General features: G+C 34.6%; 2 protein-coding genes across 4 annotated transcripts in view; one reads left to right on the forward strand and one right to left on the reverse strand.

The window, feature by feature from the left end:
• Positions 1 to 19,807, reverse strand: part of LOC119081530 (NADPH oxidase 5) — a 57,735-nt gene that overhangs the window by 30,018 nt on the left and 7,910 nt on the right. The gene's annotated exons all lie outside the window — the stretch shown is intronic.
• Positions 14,814 to 18,440, forward strand: LOC119081534 (dynein regulatory complex protein 11). The gene is given in 7 exon segments (XM_037190536.1): positions 14,814 to 15,493; positions 15,561 to 16,075; positions 16,133 to 16,310; positions 16,373 to 16,745; positions 16,805 to 17,358; positions 17,430 to 17,600; positions 17,667 to 18,440. Coding segments are annotated over 7 exon segments (2,487 nt in total). The 5' UTR covers positions 14,814 to 14,957; the 3' UTR covers positions 17,827 to 18,440.

A 19,807-nucleotide genomic window follows, 5' to 3' on the forward strand; every position in this document is an offset into this window, starting at 1 on the left:
GGTTTTTTGTCATACATTCCATGTATTTTCAATCATAGTAGTGAACATTGTGTGACAAACAACGTCAGATTTTTCGTCCATAAATGCCGAACCATAACGCTAACCCTAAATCCTGACAATAAAGGCAAATGTCAAACGATAAAGGCAAATGCAAAAATAATTAAATTTTGACTAGACGGATTCTGATCAAACAAAATGCCAGTGTGTAGCGCGTGATCTCAGGACTCCGGAAAACTAATTAGTTTTTGAATCGGACTTCTATATGCCGAGCGATAAGACTTTAAAATCATGTCGTGATCAATGTGTAAAATTTTAACTTTTTCAAAGTCTTATCTCTCAGGAGATGTTGGTCCGATTGGAAAACTAATGGCTTTGTCGGAATCCTGAGATCATGCACTACACAGTGGCATTTTGTTTGATCAGAATCCATCGAGTCGAAATTTAATTATTTTTGCATTTGCCTTTATTGTTTGACATTTGCCTTTATGGTCAGGATTTAGGGTTAGCGTTATGGTTCGGCATTTATGGACGAAAAATCTGACGTTACCTATTTTATCATTCGTAAGACCCATTACTTTCTGTCAAGGGAACTATAACAACGCGATGAGCCTTGACAAGAACCTTCACATATACCGAAATGTATGTCGTAACAAACGAAGTTAAAGATTTTGTTTAACTCAGGGATGATACTTTAATCAAAAGTAATAGATTTAGTGACTAAATTGCAATAAATTTGCCATTTTCGAGAGAGAGAGAGAGAAAAATTATAGTTGGACAATGTGCATGGACATTTTCAATTATTATTACATTGGCAACATAAATGCAGATGATTTCTATATATTTCTCGTGGCTATTGCGGTCAATTTAACCGAAAATGTGAAATAGAAATATTTTTGTTGTTACTCACCACCGATAATACATTGTTAAAATGAAACCAAGTTGAACTTTGTGGTTTACATGCAAACAGGCATGGAAACACAAACTTAAACTTTACATTTTTAGCTTAGATAATTTCATGGGCTTTAAAATGGTAATTTAACGTCAATTAAAAACACAATTATTTAACAAGAACTTGTGATCTGGATAGTGTTTATGGCATCTTTTCTCAATTCTATGTCAACTCTTATCTCGGAAAAAATATAGGGCTGATTGAAAAACTGATTACTGTTCCGGAATCCTGAGGTCATGTGCTATATGATGGCACTTTATTTGACTAAAATCCGTAGAGTAAAAAATTAATTATTTTTCTGTTGACATTGGCTTTGTTACAGCGACATCTCTCAGTTAAATAGTTAATCGTAATCTATCTTCAAAGTTGGTATAGAATAGAGGAAATAGAACTGATCCCATAATACCTCTTCAGATTGCTTAATGAATTTAATAATTTGAGAAAACCCATCACAAAAATATTTCGTCCAAACGTTTTAACCCTCGTACTTGCAACAGCCAGAAAATTAATCATCTATATGTATCAGTTGCCACTTAGTTGAACAGATTAATTGGATTAAGTCATATTTTGACATTACAACAAAAAAGTTAATACTAAGAAATATTATAAAATCGTTGGACAGTTGGACTGGTGAATGAACCGGTTAGGTTTACAGCAACGTTTATTTTAATGAATTAATTATACTTTTAAATTGAAGACTTTCTAAGGTGATAGTTTTGTTAGAACATGAAAAGTATATCTCACTGGAAATGTGTGATGCATACGTAGCATCAATAGCCGTGTCAATCTATAATTTCAATAGAAAATGCTTGCTTATTATTAAGTAGTTCGTAACAATTCCCTTTATGATTACCCCGCAAATCAATGGTAATTGAGGTTTCTGCTAAATATCGAAAAATGTTAGTGATTCTCTACGAGACGAACATCAGACGCTCATAATAACTCATAAACCATCGTAAATTATTGGTTGCATGTAACTTTACACGTGAATACACGGACGTAATACCTGCCCCAATAAATACATTCTGCGGCTATCAACATAATATGCAATTTATAACAAGACCTAAAGACGTTTATAATGGATAAAGATACGTTAATATCTTACTCTGTGTAAGAATTTTCTGTTTTATTACGCTATTATATGCGAGAAACTACAGTAATTTGTATTTACAATAAAATAACACGGCATAAATTCACATTAGTAGCTAGCTGCGTGGAGAATTGTGGAAAAGGTGTTGCTTTCAATTGTAATCAAGAGACTGTAAAAATACAGATGTAAGGCTAGTTATGGTGACTTCATGATTTATTTAGCCGTACAATAAAATTTGACCGCAGCGAAGTTTTATTGGACGATTAATGAAATATTCTCCCTAATAAACACTACCATACAAATTTTTCGTCAGTATTTATGATTGTTAGAGTCCATACTTGTATTTAAAAAAAAAACCTCTCAAAGTCAATCTCATGCCAACCTCCGTCACCTTGCATTCACTTCAAATGGTATGTATACCTATGTAATAGTCATATTATAATTTACTCTCAATGTAGAAAAAAAACATGTTGCATTTCATGCGCTTAAATTTGAAATTAAAATCAAGCAACAATTCACAACTTCATACAACATGGTGTTGTGTACGTTTAGTCCATTAATTTATCAATCACAATTTTAATAGGCTTGCGAATTATAATTTACACGAAAAAAAAAGATTGTTGTGTATAAATCTGATTCGACCAAACGCAGCATTATGTAAGAGCGAATGTAATTCTGTGATTGGTTAAAAGTGTAATTGGCCTACAGAATAGCAATGAATTTAATAAAATTTAATAAATTGCCATTTTGAAAAGTATTATGTGGGCATAGACAACTTGCTATCAATGTACCACGAGCGTATATTCATTTTTAGTTTAAATTGTAGCTTACTGGACTTTGTGATTGAGGCACGATTATGTTCGGTGGTATTGTATATCATACGTTCTTGGTATCGAGTGATGATTGGGGGAATTATGATTATTATTATCTGTATTAGTCAATCAGAATTGAATCAATACAACCACATGTTTTTCTAATCGAAAGTGATTGACAAATATTGGAAAATCCGCCTTCGTGTAAGGTCCTGTGAAGCTTTGGGATTTGTGTTTAAAAATTGTTAAAGGTAACAAAAGCATTCGAATTTGTTTTTTTGAAATCATTGTAACCAGAACCTGAAATCTTTAACTCAGAAACGCAAATTATAGGAAAGTTTTCGTATGGAATGGCAATCGACTACCATCAACATTTTTTCATAAGAATATCTAAATTCCACAATCTTAACATTTGTGTAAAGTATTGTCTAGTTGTTTGATACAAAATCTATCACTTCAATACTTGCATCATACATACTCTATAAGAGTAAGATAAACCTGGCAGGAACGGTTCATTTTTGAAACGTCAAATAAGTGACCTATACACTATATGAAAATGAATTCAAATGAACACTGGCATAAATTGAATAATTTTCTTCGCGAAACACAAATTCTTCTAGATATAACAGGTACCTAGTCAAAACAAGCGCTCGTGCCTGGTTTACTTTACTCTGCCGTGCTACAACATTCCCAAGAATTTATGTCCACTTGAGCGAAAATTGAATTATTTTCCAAATAAATTTCCGAATTTTCCAGTGGATTTTACACTCAATTTTTCATAGTCGGCAAACTTTGACGACTCACGAAGACTTTTCCGACAAACTTCTTATTTTTTTCTGTTGCATTAGACTCCAATAGAACTGATACCTATAAAAAATCTCAAAGAAGTTCTTTGGTAGAGGTCGAAATAGGTGGGCGGCCGAAAACTCAAAAATTTAGCTTCTATGATTTGTCGCAAATTGTAAATGAATTTTTCAAAATTTTTAAGTCGATTTTTGACATATAGGAACGATAACAATTTTTTGTGGGCGACGCCAGTCTCGATCCTTTATCCATCGCACACCCCCACTACAATGCAGCGTTTCTAACGTTTAAAACGAAAAATGTTTTCCACCCGCGCACACCAGCGTTACAATAGTTTCACTCTTTTAGTTCCACTTTTTTTGTGGAACTAGAAAAAGTGAAACTATTGTAACGCTGCATATATGCGGCGTTACAATAGTACCACATTTTTAGTTTCACAAGCTAGCGAAATTTGAAAACGGCTAGCTTGTGAAACTAAAAAAGTGGTACTATTGTAACGCCGCATATATGCAGCGTTACAATAGTTTCACTTTTTTAGTTTCATTTTTTTTGTGGAACTGAAAAAAGTGGTACTATTGTAACGTTGCATATATACGGCGTTACAATAGTACCACTTTTTTAGTTTCAATTTTTTTTTCAATTTCCTAAAAAGTGGTACTATTGTAACGCTGCATATATGCGACGTTACAATAGTATCACTTTTTTAGTTTTACTCTACTAAACCATAATTTTCATTGAAAGTTAACACATTTGCAATGGAAATAATGGTTCCATATTTTTGAAAGATTTTTATAAGGAGATATCATCGAAAATCAAATACAAAACGACCAAATGCAGACTATAATTTTAGCAAAGGCTCGAGGGTTCTTAAAATGTCTTGCTTGAAAACGTGTGGATTTTTAGCCCCGTACGAAGTACAAAGGGGCTCATAGGAAATTGAAGGAATCCGCCTAAGTGGTTTAAGTCTTTTGTGGATATTTACGCCAAAACAAACTGTGAAAAAATGGAAAGGAAACGGCAAAAGATAGGTTGTCGAAAAAAAAGTTTTTTTTTTAAATCGGGTGAGTAAGGGCACTGGAAGTGAAAGGCTACTCGGCCTTAAGTGTATTTTGCATATAAATCTAGTAAATCTCATCCAATTTTGCTAGTTTCTGTCTTATATGGAAGGTAACTGAATACCGAATAGAATGTGAAACGTTTTAAATTTGGGTCCTAGGACTAAGGCCGCTTCTCGGCCCTAATTGTATTTTGCATATAATTCGAGTAAATTTCATCCGTTTTTCCTAATTATTCGCAAAAAAAAAACTTTTAGCATGCGTAGAGGTGTGCGCCGCCGAGTTCAGCCGGCGCGCCGCCGGCTGGAGGTACTCAGCCGAGCGCCGCCGCCGGTACATAAAAATGACATCAGCCGCCGCCAGCCGCCGACAGTTTTCATCGGCTGAACAACAAAATAAGTTTAGGGCCACATTCAACTAAATATCACGATTTTTCAAATTACTCCGATGGAGTTTAGCTTTTCTTTGAACGGTAGCAATCGCAAATCTTCGTTCTTAGTATTTTTTGTAGTTCCGCGAGTGATAATGTTTCCTAAATTACGTTTTTCCGTCATTATAATATCGATGAACCTTTCATCTGTTAAGTTTTTCACAAGCGGTCATGTAAATGTATGTATTCTTAAAGCTGATTATGAAAGACTGTTGTTCTGTTGTTTGAGACAAAAGATTCTACTTGTTGCCTTGCGAGACTGGTAGCTCTTGTCAAATTCAATGTCTTTAAAAATTTTGAAAACAAATTTCAGTCGACTTCAACCTCACCTTGCATTTCAAGCATTTTAAGAGCTTTTTTTACTCTCTAGTGACTTACAGGTAGAAATGGCTTTCAGAAAAATACATATCCGAGCTTTTTAAAGTTCTGGTATGATCCACAAAGTCTGTATTTTCCAGACTTCATTATATCTCGTATCTAAGTTTCCATTTAGTTCTGAATATTTTGCACTATCTGTAACAAAATGTCCAGACCTACGTATGACTCTCTCGCGTTACGTATTTTATACCATCGATCTGCATATTTTGAAAAAGTAACTCGAGGCATACCACTAATTAGAAAATACTATTAGCTTTTGACAATAAACATTAAAAGTTTTGTTGTTCTTTCCAAATAACTGTAAACCCGAACTTTGACAACACGAACGACAACGATTTCATCCACGATTTCTAAACGTCAACAAATTTGTAAAAATTTTCGTCAACCTGAAAGTGGAGGTTAAGTTGCCTTCTGTGGATGAAATTTGGCATTTCGAAATGATCTTGGAACAAACCAATTAGCACACCCAGTTTATTGTTCTCTTCGAATTAAATTTTCAAATATAAAAAATTTGAAAGAAATGAAGTAAGCATTCTTATGTCGAACTATCTGTAAAAAAAACACTGACTTTTGTATGTTTTTATATTATTTTTTAAATTATTTGAAATTTATCGGCGCGCCGCGGCTGAGCCGAGCCGCCGAGAAATATCGTTTTCGGCGCGCCGCCGCCGACACATCTACACTCGGCTAGCCGCCGCCGAGAATTTTTGACCGGCGCACACCTCTAAGCATGCGTTAGGAAATAGTATATTTTAATACTAGTGGCGTTGCGCAAATAACGTATTAATTAGAATTAGAATCTATTTGTCAATATTCATACGTATAGCTGTGTCGGCATCAACCAGAAACAATAAAAAATAATTCATTCGTTTCGATTAGGACTTTGTTGGTTTGTTTGTATTGTACAATCATGTAGACAAGGACTATTTTAGGGAATTTTTTTTTTAGAAAAATTAGGAAAATATGGAACATTTTAAAAATTAGGTACAGTCAAAGGCAGTCAATTTTCAGCATAAATTTGCTTTAGCTGTTTTTCAGCTGATCCTCACATACAATCAAAACTGGTTTTCCTTGTTCATACGGTTGAAGCTGCTACACGTACGCGCATGATAGTGGTAAAACCGTATAAAGACGTATAAACGGTTGTGATTGTTTGTATGGATCAGCTGAAAAACAGCTGAAGCTAATTTATGCTGAAAATTGACTGCCTTTGACTGTAATATCAAAAAAAAAATGTAAAACGTACAATCAGAATGTATCAGTTTGAAGTTCTGTTATACCACATCAGTTGAACACTCAACGTACAATTAACGGACATTCCGTGCAGTGGATTTGCCAATGAGATGGGGTTTCGGTCCTGTTTTTATGCTAAAGATGAGTACACAGTTCCTGAAAAATGGTTGAAAAATGACTGAAAAATAGCATACTGGCTGAAAAATGTTTGAAAAATGTGTGGAACTACAGTCCAAAGTTACCGACTTACAATCTAATGATATACAAATACTGCGCTCTTGGTAATTATTTTTCGCCAAAGTTACCAATAGCGCAGGATTTGTATTCCATTAAAACATAATTTGGTAACTTTGGACTGTGATTCCACACATTTTTCAAACATTTTTCAGCCAGTGGACCGTATGCTATTTTTCAGTCATTTTTCAACCATTTTTCAGGAACTGTGTACTTGCCTTAACTATAAAGGCCATTAAATGTTCTAAAGTCAATGCACATTTAGTACATTTCGTTGAGTAAATTCGGTTTTCTTCCGTTTAAATTCTTTCAGTACATTTTTTAACCATTTTTCTAATACAACATCTGCCACTTGTGACGCAAATTTATTTTTGTAAAATTTTCTTTCACAAATTTTTTGGGTCAATTTTGTTGATAAAACTTTTGCGTACGGCGCACAATGCGTCACCCTCAGCGATATCAGTTATTTTATAAGTAAGATAAAGAACTTGCGTCACATTTACCCTTTAAGGTTTTTTTTTACTGATTTGATGAATATAACGGTTGAAAAAATTAAAATATTTGTAAAAAGAAAAAAAATTACAGTCCCACGGTCGAATATAATTTCCCAATCCACGCGTTTAGTGGTATGGTAATTAGCCCTGCATAAAAAAGCGGTCGAATCCGATATTTTAAATTTTGTCTGGTAATTTATAAGTTATTTTTAAAGAATAAGAACCAGATTTTGCTAGGTTTGCGTCTTTTATGGAGTTTTATCGATTGAGATAGAGGGATTGCATTCTGTTGATAGATATCAAAATCGGACCCATTTCGTCTGGGATAGATACATACATCATTATACATCATCACAGGCCTCCGGTAGTCTCGAGCTGGTTGCTGATGGAAGATCTCCGAAGGTGGAAAAAGTGTGGAAAAAATGTACAGGTTTCACTTATTTTACTAGTACATCTCGTTTGAAAACAAAATAACCAAAAAAAATGGACAAATTCTATTTGCCACTTTTGAAATACCCTATGAAAAAGTGCACTCTAGGCAGGATATCTTTTAAAGCGGTATGGCATTTTGATTTGGCTATAATCTTTCCTAAGAAAGTTTTCTGGATTTTTTAGTATTTCGATCGAATTTTAAGGTTTTAAACAGAAAAAATGAATCTTACGCCATTTTTTCAACAATTTTAGATTTTTTTGTCAACAACAAAATTATTCTAATTTTTTTTTTGGACTTTTAAGAATATCCTACGGCTTATTCCTAATCGATATCTGTTTTGAGACTGGCATGAAAATTTAGTGAAGCTAAAGCGACATAACGACCAATCCCAGCGGAACGAGTAAGCTGCTGGAGTTGGCCCCGATGATTTTGGAATCAGCATTCCATCCAGATCATGCCCGCACGTTAGTAAGCGGGCGTGACGCAAGTCCACTACCAAAAATGTTTTAACAAAATTTTTTTGAGGACGGCGGAGCATATTTACAGCAACTTTTTGACTTCTCCCCCTCAACTCCAACGACACCCAAACTAAGATATCTGAAATCTAGGAATTTATACGAGTTCAACGAGCTATCACACGTTACTGCAGCTTCAAAATTGGCCGAGATATTGAACTTCGAAATATTGATGTTTGTATGAAAATAAGCAAAATTTCGTTTTTTCAGATAACTGAAATCGCCTACGTTAGTTAGTTAGTTAGTTACTTAGTTACTTAGTTACTTAGTTACTTAGTTCCTATGGAAAAGTGGATCCAGCAACTCCTAAACGTTTCTATAGATTTTCCTGAAATTTTGGTCATAGGTTAATAATGGCCCAAAAATAAGAATGGAATTTTCAAAAGTTGGAAAAAACCCATATCTTGGGAGCTGGAGCTCCTCAAAGTCTCCATACAAATGCCATATAAAAACCAATTTGTATGTGTGTGTGTGTGTGTGTTTTGTATATTTTATTGCATGATATGGATGGTAATGTGGTGAAAGGTGTGTGTTGTTTTTGGATGTGTTTCTTGTTGGAAATTGTGTGGATTATTAAATATTAACATCCACCAGGTCGGTTCCCAAATTTAAGGATGACAGATGATTCCTCTGGCACTTCCTAACTTCCATCGGATTTTTTGATGGATTTGGGTTATTTTCGATATAAATGAGGTGTTCCAAGGTTGGTTCCTAAATTTTGGGATGACAGATGATTCCTCTGGCACTTCCTAACTTCCATCGGACTTTTTGATGGATTTGGGTTATTTTCGATATAAGTGAGGTGTTCCAAGGTTGGTTCCTAAATTTTGGGATGACAGATGATTCCTCTGGCACTTCCTAACTTCCATCGGACTTTTTGATGGATTTGGGTTATTTTCGATATAAGTGAGGTGTTCCAAGGTTGGTTCCTAAATTTTGGGATGACAGATGATTCCTCTGGCAATGCCTAACTTCCATCGGATTTTTTGATGGATTTGGGTTATTTTCGATATAAATGAGGTGTTCCAGGGTTGGTTCCTAAATTTTGGGATGACAGATGATTCCTCTGGCACTTCCTAACTTCCATCGGACTTTTTGATGGATTTGGGTTATTTTCGACATGAGTGAGATGTTCTAAGGTTGGTTCCTAAATTTTGGGATGACAGATGATTCCTCTGGCACTTCCTAACTTCCATCAGACTTTTTGATGGATTTGGGTTATTTTCGACATGAGTGAGATGTTCTAAGGTTGGTTCCTAAATTTTAGGATGACAGATTGTTCCTCTGGCACTTCCTAACTTCCATCGGACTTTTTGATGGATTTGGGTTATTTTCGATATAAATGAGGTGTTCCAAGGTTGGTTCCTAAATTTTGGGATGACAGATGATTCCTCTGGCACTTCCTAACTTCCATCGGACTTTTTGATGGATTTGGGGTATTTCCGATATAAGTGAGTTGTTCCAATGTTGGTTCCTAAATTTTGGGATGACATATGATTTCTCTGGCACTTCCTAACTTCCACCGTATTTTTCGATGGATTTGAGCTGTAGTCGACGTGAGAAGCTTACAAAACTAGTGACCCCTACCCCTAAACTTCCAAAAGAACTGATATCCCCCAAAAAACCCAGAAGGGTAAAAGTGTGACGCAAGTCCTTGTTTCTGCTTACAAAATAACTGATATCGCTGAGGGTGACGCATTCTGAGCCTCAACGCAAAAATTTTATCAACAAAAAATTGACTCAAAAAACTTAGTAAAGAAAATCTTACAAAAAAATTGCGTCACAAGTGGCAGATGTTGAGGAAACTACTGTTCCGAAAATAGTTAAAATAGGGAAAAATATACCCTGAATCATCTGCCAGTTGTGACGCAATTTTTTTGTAAGATTTTCTTTACTAAGTTTTTTGAGTCAATTTTTTGTTGATAAAATTTTTGCGTTGAGGCTCAGAATGCGTCACCCTCAGCGATATCAGTTATTTTGTAAGCAGAAACAAGGACTTGCGTCACACTTTTACCCTTCTGGGTTTTTTGGGGGATCATATTAAAATCAATTTTACCTCAATTTACACAAGCTTTTGCTTTAGCGGACGCACTATGGGTTACTGTTCACGTAACAGCTTTTATACGAAAATCTTCCAGATAGGCTTCCAATTGGATCAAAAGCAGGTCAAGTATGAACATTCTATAAATACGACTACAAATGGCATTTCGATTTCATCAGGCTCTGCAAACAACATGTAGTATCATTTATTTAATCTAAAATAGCAGAAGCTGAACTCAGGATATACGACTTGCCTTATTCTTTCGCTTCCACATAAAAAGTCTATAAACCTTGGAGACCTACGAAAACGTGGAGCGTTATCTTTCAGCCTAAAGTACTTTCTTTCGGACTTTTCATAAAAAATTATTAATAAATTTATTTAAAAAAGTCAATACCGACATGTCAGTATCAGAAATTTCACAAAACTTGATATCCTACAGGAATAAAAATAATTAAGATATACGCAGGACTTCTTAATTAGTATTAGTTACAGTTGTTTAGCTATACTGTGTGCTTCCACCTTCATACACCATTAGACAAATTTGGAAAGTTGAACTAAAAAAAGTGGTACAATTGTAACTCCGCATATATGCAGCGTTACAATAGTACCACTTTTCAGGAAATTGAAAAATAAATTGAAACTAAAAAAGTGGTACTATTGTAACGCCGTATATATGCAACGTTACAATAGTACCACTTTTTTCAGTTCCACAAAAAAAATGAAACTAAAAAAGTGAAACTATTGTAACGCTGCATATATGCGGCGTTACAATAGTACCACTTTTTTAGTTTCACAAGCTAGCCGTTTTCAAATTTCGCTAGCTTGTGAAACTAAAAATGTGGTACTATTGTAACGCCGCATATATGCAACGTTACAATAGTTTCACTTTTTCTAGTTCCACAAAAAAAGTGGAACTAAAAGAGTGAAACTATTGTAACGCTGGTCCCGCGCACACCATTACAAGGTTCTGCACATTGTCTCGAGGCAGATGTTACCTTGCAGATTGAAAATGCTAATTGAAAGTCAAACATTCACATTGACAGTCATGCATCAAATGATTATCAAAATTAGTTCCAACATCGCAATGCGAATAATTCAAGTTTAATTAAAATCTTCTCCACCCATTTCCATTTACATCCGTAATTATAGACTATTTTGTTATACGTACACAGCGCAAATAAACAATGTACAACATTGATGCATTAAATTTATTAATAATTCGACGAAGACCTCTCGCACTGTTTATAGTTCTTAACCATTGCGTTTACATAAATAGCATTATATTTGCTTTGTATGAACGATAAATCATAAAATGCATTTTATCTGGTCGGATATTTATGCATGTGAAATTGTAAACAACATAGCCTAGTCGACGACTCATACTATATAGGTATACATCGGAGAGCTTATGAATAATGCATGAAATAAAGGAGAAAAAAAATGTAATGAAAAAAAAAGCTTTTGCTGTGATTATTTTTGAATGACACTATGCGCCTTTAGCTACAACTGTGATGTAATAAATTTAGCATTTTAAAGCATAAATTTCAAATACCATTGGAAAAAGAGTGTTTTTTTTATAATAGAAAAATGATATGCCTTACATACATGAAAGATTTATGATAACAAAAATTAATGAACTGAAGGATGTTGTATCTTTCTCGATCATATCCTTCTCCACTGATTAATTTTTGAATAGAGCAGTGGTTTCGGTTGAACTGACCTAAATCAAGAATCTTAACACATTGACGTGCCTTCTCGCGCTTGGCAATGAATATTACAGAAGCAGCTATTTCGAATAGTGTTGATAAAAGTCTAGTCTATCGAAATATACTTATTACAAAGTAAACAACATGTTCATGTATCGTCAGTGTCGTTGAACAGCTTCTTATTACGTATACCATTTGCGGATATAGATTTTTTTTTTGAAAAATTATCTTTCCTATTTATATGACGGGTTATAGTGGGTACAGGTGATTGATTACAAACAACTTCACAACGCAGATAATAATATCTAAGAAGACGCGTAATGATTTCCAACGTATTTATAACCTACGTAAACGTCTTTATCTTTTGATTGATGATGATGATTGCAAATAGCTCACATAAATGCATTTTGCTTACCGTTGAAGATGGTATTTTAACATATTTATTTGAAATCAAAGAAGTCGTCTGTACATTTGTGATGTAGAGGTTCAAATAAATTAGTTTTAATGTTGTTTTTAGACACTAACGATTTATTGTCGTACGAATGTTGTTATAACCTTTCGGAAACGGCAAGCGTAATATTCAATCTGTTACTCCTGTTGTTTTATGTATCGCATGGTATTTAAAACAAACTCTTTTACTTCATTTGTTTTGACATTAATGTTAGTGTTTAAAACCTCATTAGACTCATGAAACCGTTTATTTTTGACGTTGATGTCGTTAACAGATCATTATGATCTTTGAGAACAACGTATTCATGTAACCAGATTTATCTTGCAGATGCTTTCATATTTTACGAATTGATTCGATTATTTCGATCAAATCAACAGCTTTACCTTAAACGTATGTTCTTTGAGTGTAGCGGTTCGATGTCGATTTATCGAAAAACTTGTAAACAATCCCTTTAGTACAATAATTCAATTTTGTTTCATTAAACTTTAATGTGAAATAAAATGTAAGAAATTCAATAAAAACATAAATTCTTCACATAACAAAATGTCAATTAAGAAATAATTGAAATAACTTGCTGTTAAATTTTCACAAGAACATTTCGGTTACAAGCAACTGGAAAGCATATTACATGTGCCTTTCGAATTCTTTCTGTGTCCGATACGAACAGACAATGCAACAACGAAAATAATCCAAATTATATACAATACCGACTCGTTTGGTCGTATTTCATTCGTAAAAATTATTTCAAATAATCAGATCAACTAATCGGTATTTGGGTAAAAACCATAAAAAGATCCAGTTCATAAATGTTGTCCTTACCTCCAAATTGCGGATACAAGATACCTTCCAGTCATCGTTTCACGATTACGATCTTGACTTCAAAATTATGTTCACATTGTAAAAATTACAATATTTATTTTAATCGCAGTACAAAAGAGCAAATCCCTTTCATTTATCTTATGTGCACCTTAAATGACCACTTATAACCGTAACATTTTTAATGTCTTTATTTACTCTTTATCAATATTTAATAATTTTTACCAATTACATGATCTGTTTCACCGATCGAGCAGTTAATGTGTAATACATTAGTACCTGAATTTTTTTTTCATTTAAAACAAAAGTTTCCGTCTGCTCTGCAGCTTGATCGAATTGAGTGTAACGAAGAAAAAAAATCCTTTCTCGACCAGAAGACCCGTACATAATGCACAAAAAAGTAATGAAAGAACGAAAAAATAATAATTTAATGAACGTTTTGCTACTTCATATATATATTGCTGTACAATCATTTATGCTTATTAATCGCATATTAACAGTTAATTATAATGAAAACTGCGAAATGCCGAACGAAATGAAATAATCATATACGGTCGCGGCATGGTAATGCTGCGGATAGATCAATGTAAAATGCGCTGATGTGGTGAGGGGCCGTTCACAAATTACGTAACGCAAAAATTGACATTTTCAAGACCCCCTCCCCCCCTCCTGTAACGCTAGTGTAACGCAAGGTCATACCCCCCCCCCCTCCACCGGTTTGTTACGTAACGCAACTCATGAAAAAATTGATATTTTTCTTACAGTAATTACAAAAACCTACACGATTGTATGTATACGATTGCTTCGGATTTTTTTTTACAATTTAGAAATGTCCATGCTGATAAGTTTCGAGCGTCACCTACTAAAAAATAATGTTGCAATGTGCAAGTTTTTAAGCACATTTCAATTTATTTTAAATGTTGTAATTTGATTTTTTTATGTTACAAACCATGTATTTGAAACTCGAGATTCGCTGCACAGACTTTTTAGTACGAAATATGTTGCGTGACGTAACGTTACTGTCAGACCCCCCCCCCTCCCCCCTGTAATGCTGTGTAACGCTAGACTGATACCCCCTCCCCCCCTCTTTTGCGTTACGTAATTTATGAACGGCCCCTGAGCCGCCGATATACTTTTTTTATTGCATCGTCATTTTGTTGAAGAGGTGAACATAAAATTGGACTAGACCATAAAACGGTTTCAGGTTTTAGCTGGAGCTACATGTTTTTATACGAAGTTAAAATTATGTACTCTCTGCAGGCAGCCTAGCAGAATAAATTGGAATTCATTTAATTTGGGACAACAAACTCACAATCAATAGATCGATAAGGGAAAATTTGTTTAAAAAATATTCGGGACAATATCATGAATACTACATGAACTTCAAATCAAACACATTTTCCATGGCAACGTATAACTACGGAACTGCTGTCTGTTTGTTTCGATTAAACACGGTTTTTGTTTGTTCTTCATTTATAGTTCAGTTTGCCAACAAGACACCTGGTTGAATAAAATCATGTCGAATAACACATTCAATGTTTTGTGGAAGACCACCCAAAAAGAACTCGAAGAGTTAGCCGCTAAAGATTACGAGAATCAAGCACTTGAACCGGATTTCAACAGATCGACTGTGCATAAAACCGTATTTGAACTCTACGTTAAGTATATAACAATAGCAAATCGATTGGAGCAGATATACGATGAAATGGTGCAACCGCAAAAGCGAATTTTAATTAAGAAATTGTTGGACTCTTGTTTGGGACGTGTAATTGAAATAAAACATGATTTGGTCGGAATTGATATGTTTGAATTTAATTACAACGATTCTGTAATGAGTGCATTGAATTTAACGCCGATAGATATTGAGCTGAGGATTCCAAAGTATTTTCGAAGGGAGAGAGAAACAGAAATTAATGAGCGTCGACGATTTATCGATAGTTTGTTGAAAAAGTTTGGTTGGTTGGAGGAAGAATTTGTTGAAGAAAAGTTGACAGAGCTAGAAGCAATTAAGATAATTCAAATGCATGAACGAGCTAGGCAGGGTCGTTTGCGGTTAGTTTCTGAATGTGTCTTTTGATTACACCTTACTTCATTTTTACAAAATTTGACTATTCCGCAGAGCTCAATTCATGAAAGAAATTCGAATGCTCAAGGAGAAAGGAAAGCCTGACGGTGTTAAAGAAAAAACTGATGGATTGTTAGCGGCAATGAAAATTCAAAAATTATGGCGAGGATTTGCTACAAGACGAAAAACGCGTCGAAGGAAATTGGAAGAAATGTATTTGATTGGCATGATTCCCAGACCGAACGACAAAAAAAATGTGCCGAATGAGGAAACAGAAAATGTGAGACCACCTTACATTGATTTTATTCTTTAAAAACATGACCAATATCATGCCACACAATAGGCCCTGAAATCGCGGTACGAAGTTCAAGAAGAATTTCAAAAAGCTTACACCGAGACGGTAAAAACTATGCGAGAAGACATATCTACGAAGCAGACCGTACCACTCACCGAGGAAATAACGGATGAAATTAGAGTATGGTTTCGTGACTACTTTACACGCACAGGAAAGTTTCCCGATTTTCCATCTGAAGACAATGGAGGCTCTAGGCATTTGCTGAGCAGACAAGGTAGGTAGAGCAGAATGATAATGGAAATTGTATTACGCTTTTATATCTTCTTTAAAGCGACTGAAAGCGATATTAGTCGTTCATCGGCTGTTTCATCGAGAGACTCAAAGAAGACAAAGGATAAACCAAAGACTCCAACCAAGTCTGGTGATTTGAATGTGGAAGAGAGTTTTGACAACGGATTCAAAACGTCCCAGTCAATCTTTCTGCCAGATATAAAAACGGGAATTGATGAGTATGGTTGTTCACTCGCCCAAAAAAAATTGGTTTCACATTCTCGTTTATCGGCACTTACAGATATAATGAGGTTTGGCGTGAAAAAGATGAAAGTACGAATGCGAAGCAGACATATTATGCTGACATGTTATATGCGGAGAAATTCAACGAAATTGAATCCGAACTACGAAAAGTTATCGATGAGATGATGCGTCAAGAATTGGAAATGCTTCAAGCAGCGTTAGACAAAGATCGAGCACAAAAAGGTAAGAAATCTAAGAAAGCTAGTAAGAAAACTCGTCGCAGCGGCAAGAAAAGCAAGAAGAAAAAAGAAAAGGACTTGACTCCTGACCGAACTACTGAATCTTTGTTTGAAGAGCTCGTTGCTAATGGTATCATCAAGAAATATCCAGAAATAAGTTTGAATTCATTTTTGGGAGATCGTTCCTTATGTGTAAGTTAAACACCAGTTTATCGAATGTCCCCAGTAAATAATTTGATAAATTTCAGGAGAGATCTGGCATCAATCCTACTCCTGGCGACATTCGTCAAGTAATGACTGAGTATTGTATTTTGCCACTAGGCTCAGATACGATCCGAAATTTTGCACCATGCATTCGTTCGATTCTCATCGCAGGTCCGAAGGGTTCAGGAAAGAAGTCATTGGTCTATGCTATGTGCAATGAAGTGGGTGGAATTTTATTTGATTTAACTCCAGCCAACATAGTCGGAAAATATCCTGGCAAATCGGGTCTGATAATGTTAATGCATCTCGTCACAAAAGTGTCTCGATTGCTACAACCATCGGTGATATTTATGGACGATGCCGAGAAACCTTTTATGAAGAAAGTACCGAAGGGGGATAGAACCGATCCGAAGCGATTGAAAAAAGATCTACCAAAACTGATCAAAAATATTGCTGCCGAGGACAAAGTTATATTTATCGGCACTTCGTCAGCGCCGTGGGAAGCTGATCAAAAACTGTTTCAACAAACTTACAATCGTTTCATTTATATTCCGAGACCAGACTATGGTACTTTATCGTTTGTGTGGAAGGAGTTGTTAGGGTAAAATAGTGCTAACGGACATTTGTTGTATTAAGGCACCTTTATTCAGCAGTTTCATTTAATTGTATTAGGCAATACAGCGGTATACACAGTCAATTTGATGCTGGAGCCATCGCAAAAGTGTCAGATGGATACACGATTGGTTCGGTTGTAGGTTGCATCAAAGATGTTTTGACTTGTAAACGGAATTTACAGTTAAGAGTGCAGCCGTTAACTCACTTGGAACTCATCAATGCACTAAGGTGAGGCGATTATTTCAGACATTCTGTGTTCATTTCCTTAATTTATAAAATTATTTAACTCTGCAGCAGTAGGGATCCGGTATACAAAGAGGAAGAGGAAGCATTTACAAATTGGTGGAGTAAAACTCCATTAGGTCGTAGGAAGCAAAGAGCAATTGAAATGGAAATTGAGGTTCAACAGGAAAAGGAACTTGGGAAAAAGGATAAGAAGAAAGGAGGAAAATAACAGTTTTTTTTGTACTAAATAAAAGATGAGAAATAAATATTCACTCGTCTACGTCTAACAATACGAGTTACAATTCATCATTATGTGACTGACTTCAATTATTTATTTTACTGTTTCCTCAGTGACTCTATCGCACAAAACAAACAAAAAAGTGCTGACTGTTTTCATAACATGAAAAGATAATTAATTGAATGTTAGCAGAACAGAAATATGTGCTTTCGGGTCTTAAACGTATACACAAATTTTTGACCCGTTACATCACGTCTTATAATTATTATTTTTTTCTTCTATTAATTCTCTGTCTTTTAAGAATCACACTTTACTGAACACTCTGACTGAACAATGAATTAACCTTTTCAACACAAATTTGGTTCCATAATGTATAGAAGAACGTGGTCGAAAATCAAACAATTTGATTAATGATCGTGAAATGTATTCTCTTTTTATAAAGATGATAGTTGGTAGTAACATGATGTGACCTTAACAAATATTTCAATAAAATCGACAGACGCACAAATACGCATATTTTATAGAGTTGAATAATATACACACAAAGACGAAGTCATTTTAAAGTAGCTGAGATTTATGGGTAAAATGGGATAGGTAGATTCGAATTAAATGTTGAATGATAAGTCCACAAATCCGGGTCTGAAAGCGCTTTTATTTAATTATTAACGAAAATGATTACAATTCCGTTTTAACTTAAGCACTGCAGATGGCAATTTTTGGGACTAGACTCCGGATAATTTTTATTTTTCAACATTTTCGGATCAATTTTAGCAATTAATAGTAGTTACACATGTACAACGTTCGTTATACTGAAAAAGGACATCTCTATTCCTACCTGACCAACGTGGCCAAAAAAATTGATCGAAAAAAAAAATTATTCGGAATCTACTCCAATAGACAAAACCAGAGAAAAATTGCTGCAGATTCTCGATATCTTAAAAAATACACGGAACAGTTGGCACCAACACTTCAGTTAGAAACGACACACAAAACACTCCAACATTGTTCTTTTTCTGTACACGTGAAGATGTGTTTACGACAATAATTTTTTAAGAAGGCAAACAAACTGTCGATGGTCTATAGGTACCGATCTAAGCAATTGAACAGAAACGTATCTGTAAATTCGTCTGCGCAAATGATGAATGATAAGCACATTGATTGTAAATTTGAAAGTCTATAACAATTGATATGGACTGATAAGTTATAGTTGAATGAATACTTCAAGTAAAGAAAAAATTTACAAAGTTATCGCATTAAGTCCAAAGTGTATTTTTAAAAATAAACAATTATCGCCAATAGTCGTTCAAAAGCATGAAGACATCGCGCCAAAATAATGCTTTCGCATTCCAATCAGAATAAAATCACTCCAGATGTTTCATAGCTTTTATTTTTAGATGACCAAGTGTTTAGCCTTAGTGTTATCGGTATATTATTGATTTTTATCTAAGTTATAGAACACAACGCTACCGTACAAATTTTTAACAATTCATAGGAAGGCATAGGAAAACAGAAAAGCTATGCACTTTTAACAAACGAGCGTCGGTGATAACAATTCGATAACTCATGGGAACAACTATTTCTTGGTACTACCAGAAAAATAACGGTTACAAACAGTTATTGATATAAAAGTTATTACTATCACTAGTCATTAGAAGAGCATCGTTTTTCTGTTTTGATGACGATCATTGATGATTTTGTTGACCGTTGAAAAAATGAATTTAAAAAATGTATATCGGTCAGGCACGTCAAATTCGTATTGGGTGTCTCTCCATACGAGGATGTTAGTAAATTTTAGTTTTCTGAAGACATGGAACTTAGGCTGTCGAGTGCCTTCTTTTCCATTTAGGTAATTTAGGTCACGTAGAGAATTTATTTGGTGTCCAACATGTGTACTCCGCGTCCATTTAAATTTTGCCCTTGGTGTCATAATAACTATACTGAACATGTTACGAACGGCTATACATCTGTTATT

The sequence above is a fragment of the Bradysia coprophila genome, unplaced genomic scaffold (assembly GCF_014529535.1).
Source record: "Bradysia coprophila strain Holo2 unplaced genomic scaffold, BU_Bcop_v1 contig_358, whole genome shotgun sequence".
NCBI classification, from domain to species: domain Eukaryota; kingdom Metazoa; phylum Arthropoda; class Insecta; order Diptera; family Sciaridae; genus Bradysia; species Bradysia coprophila.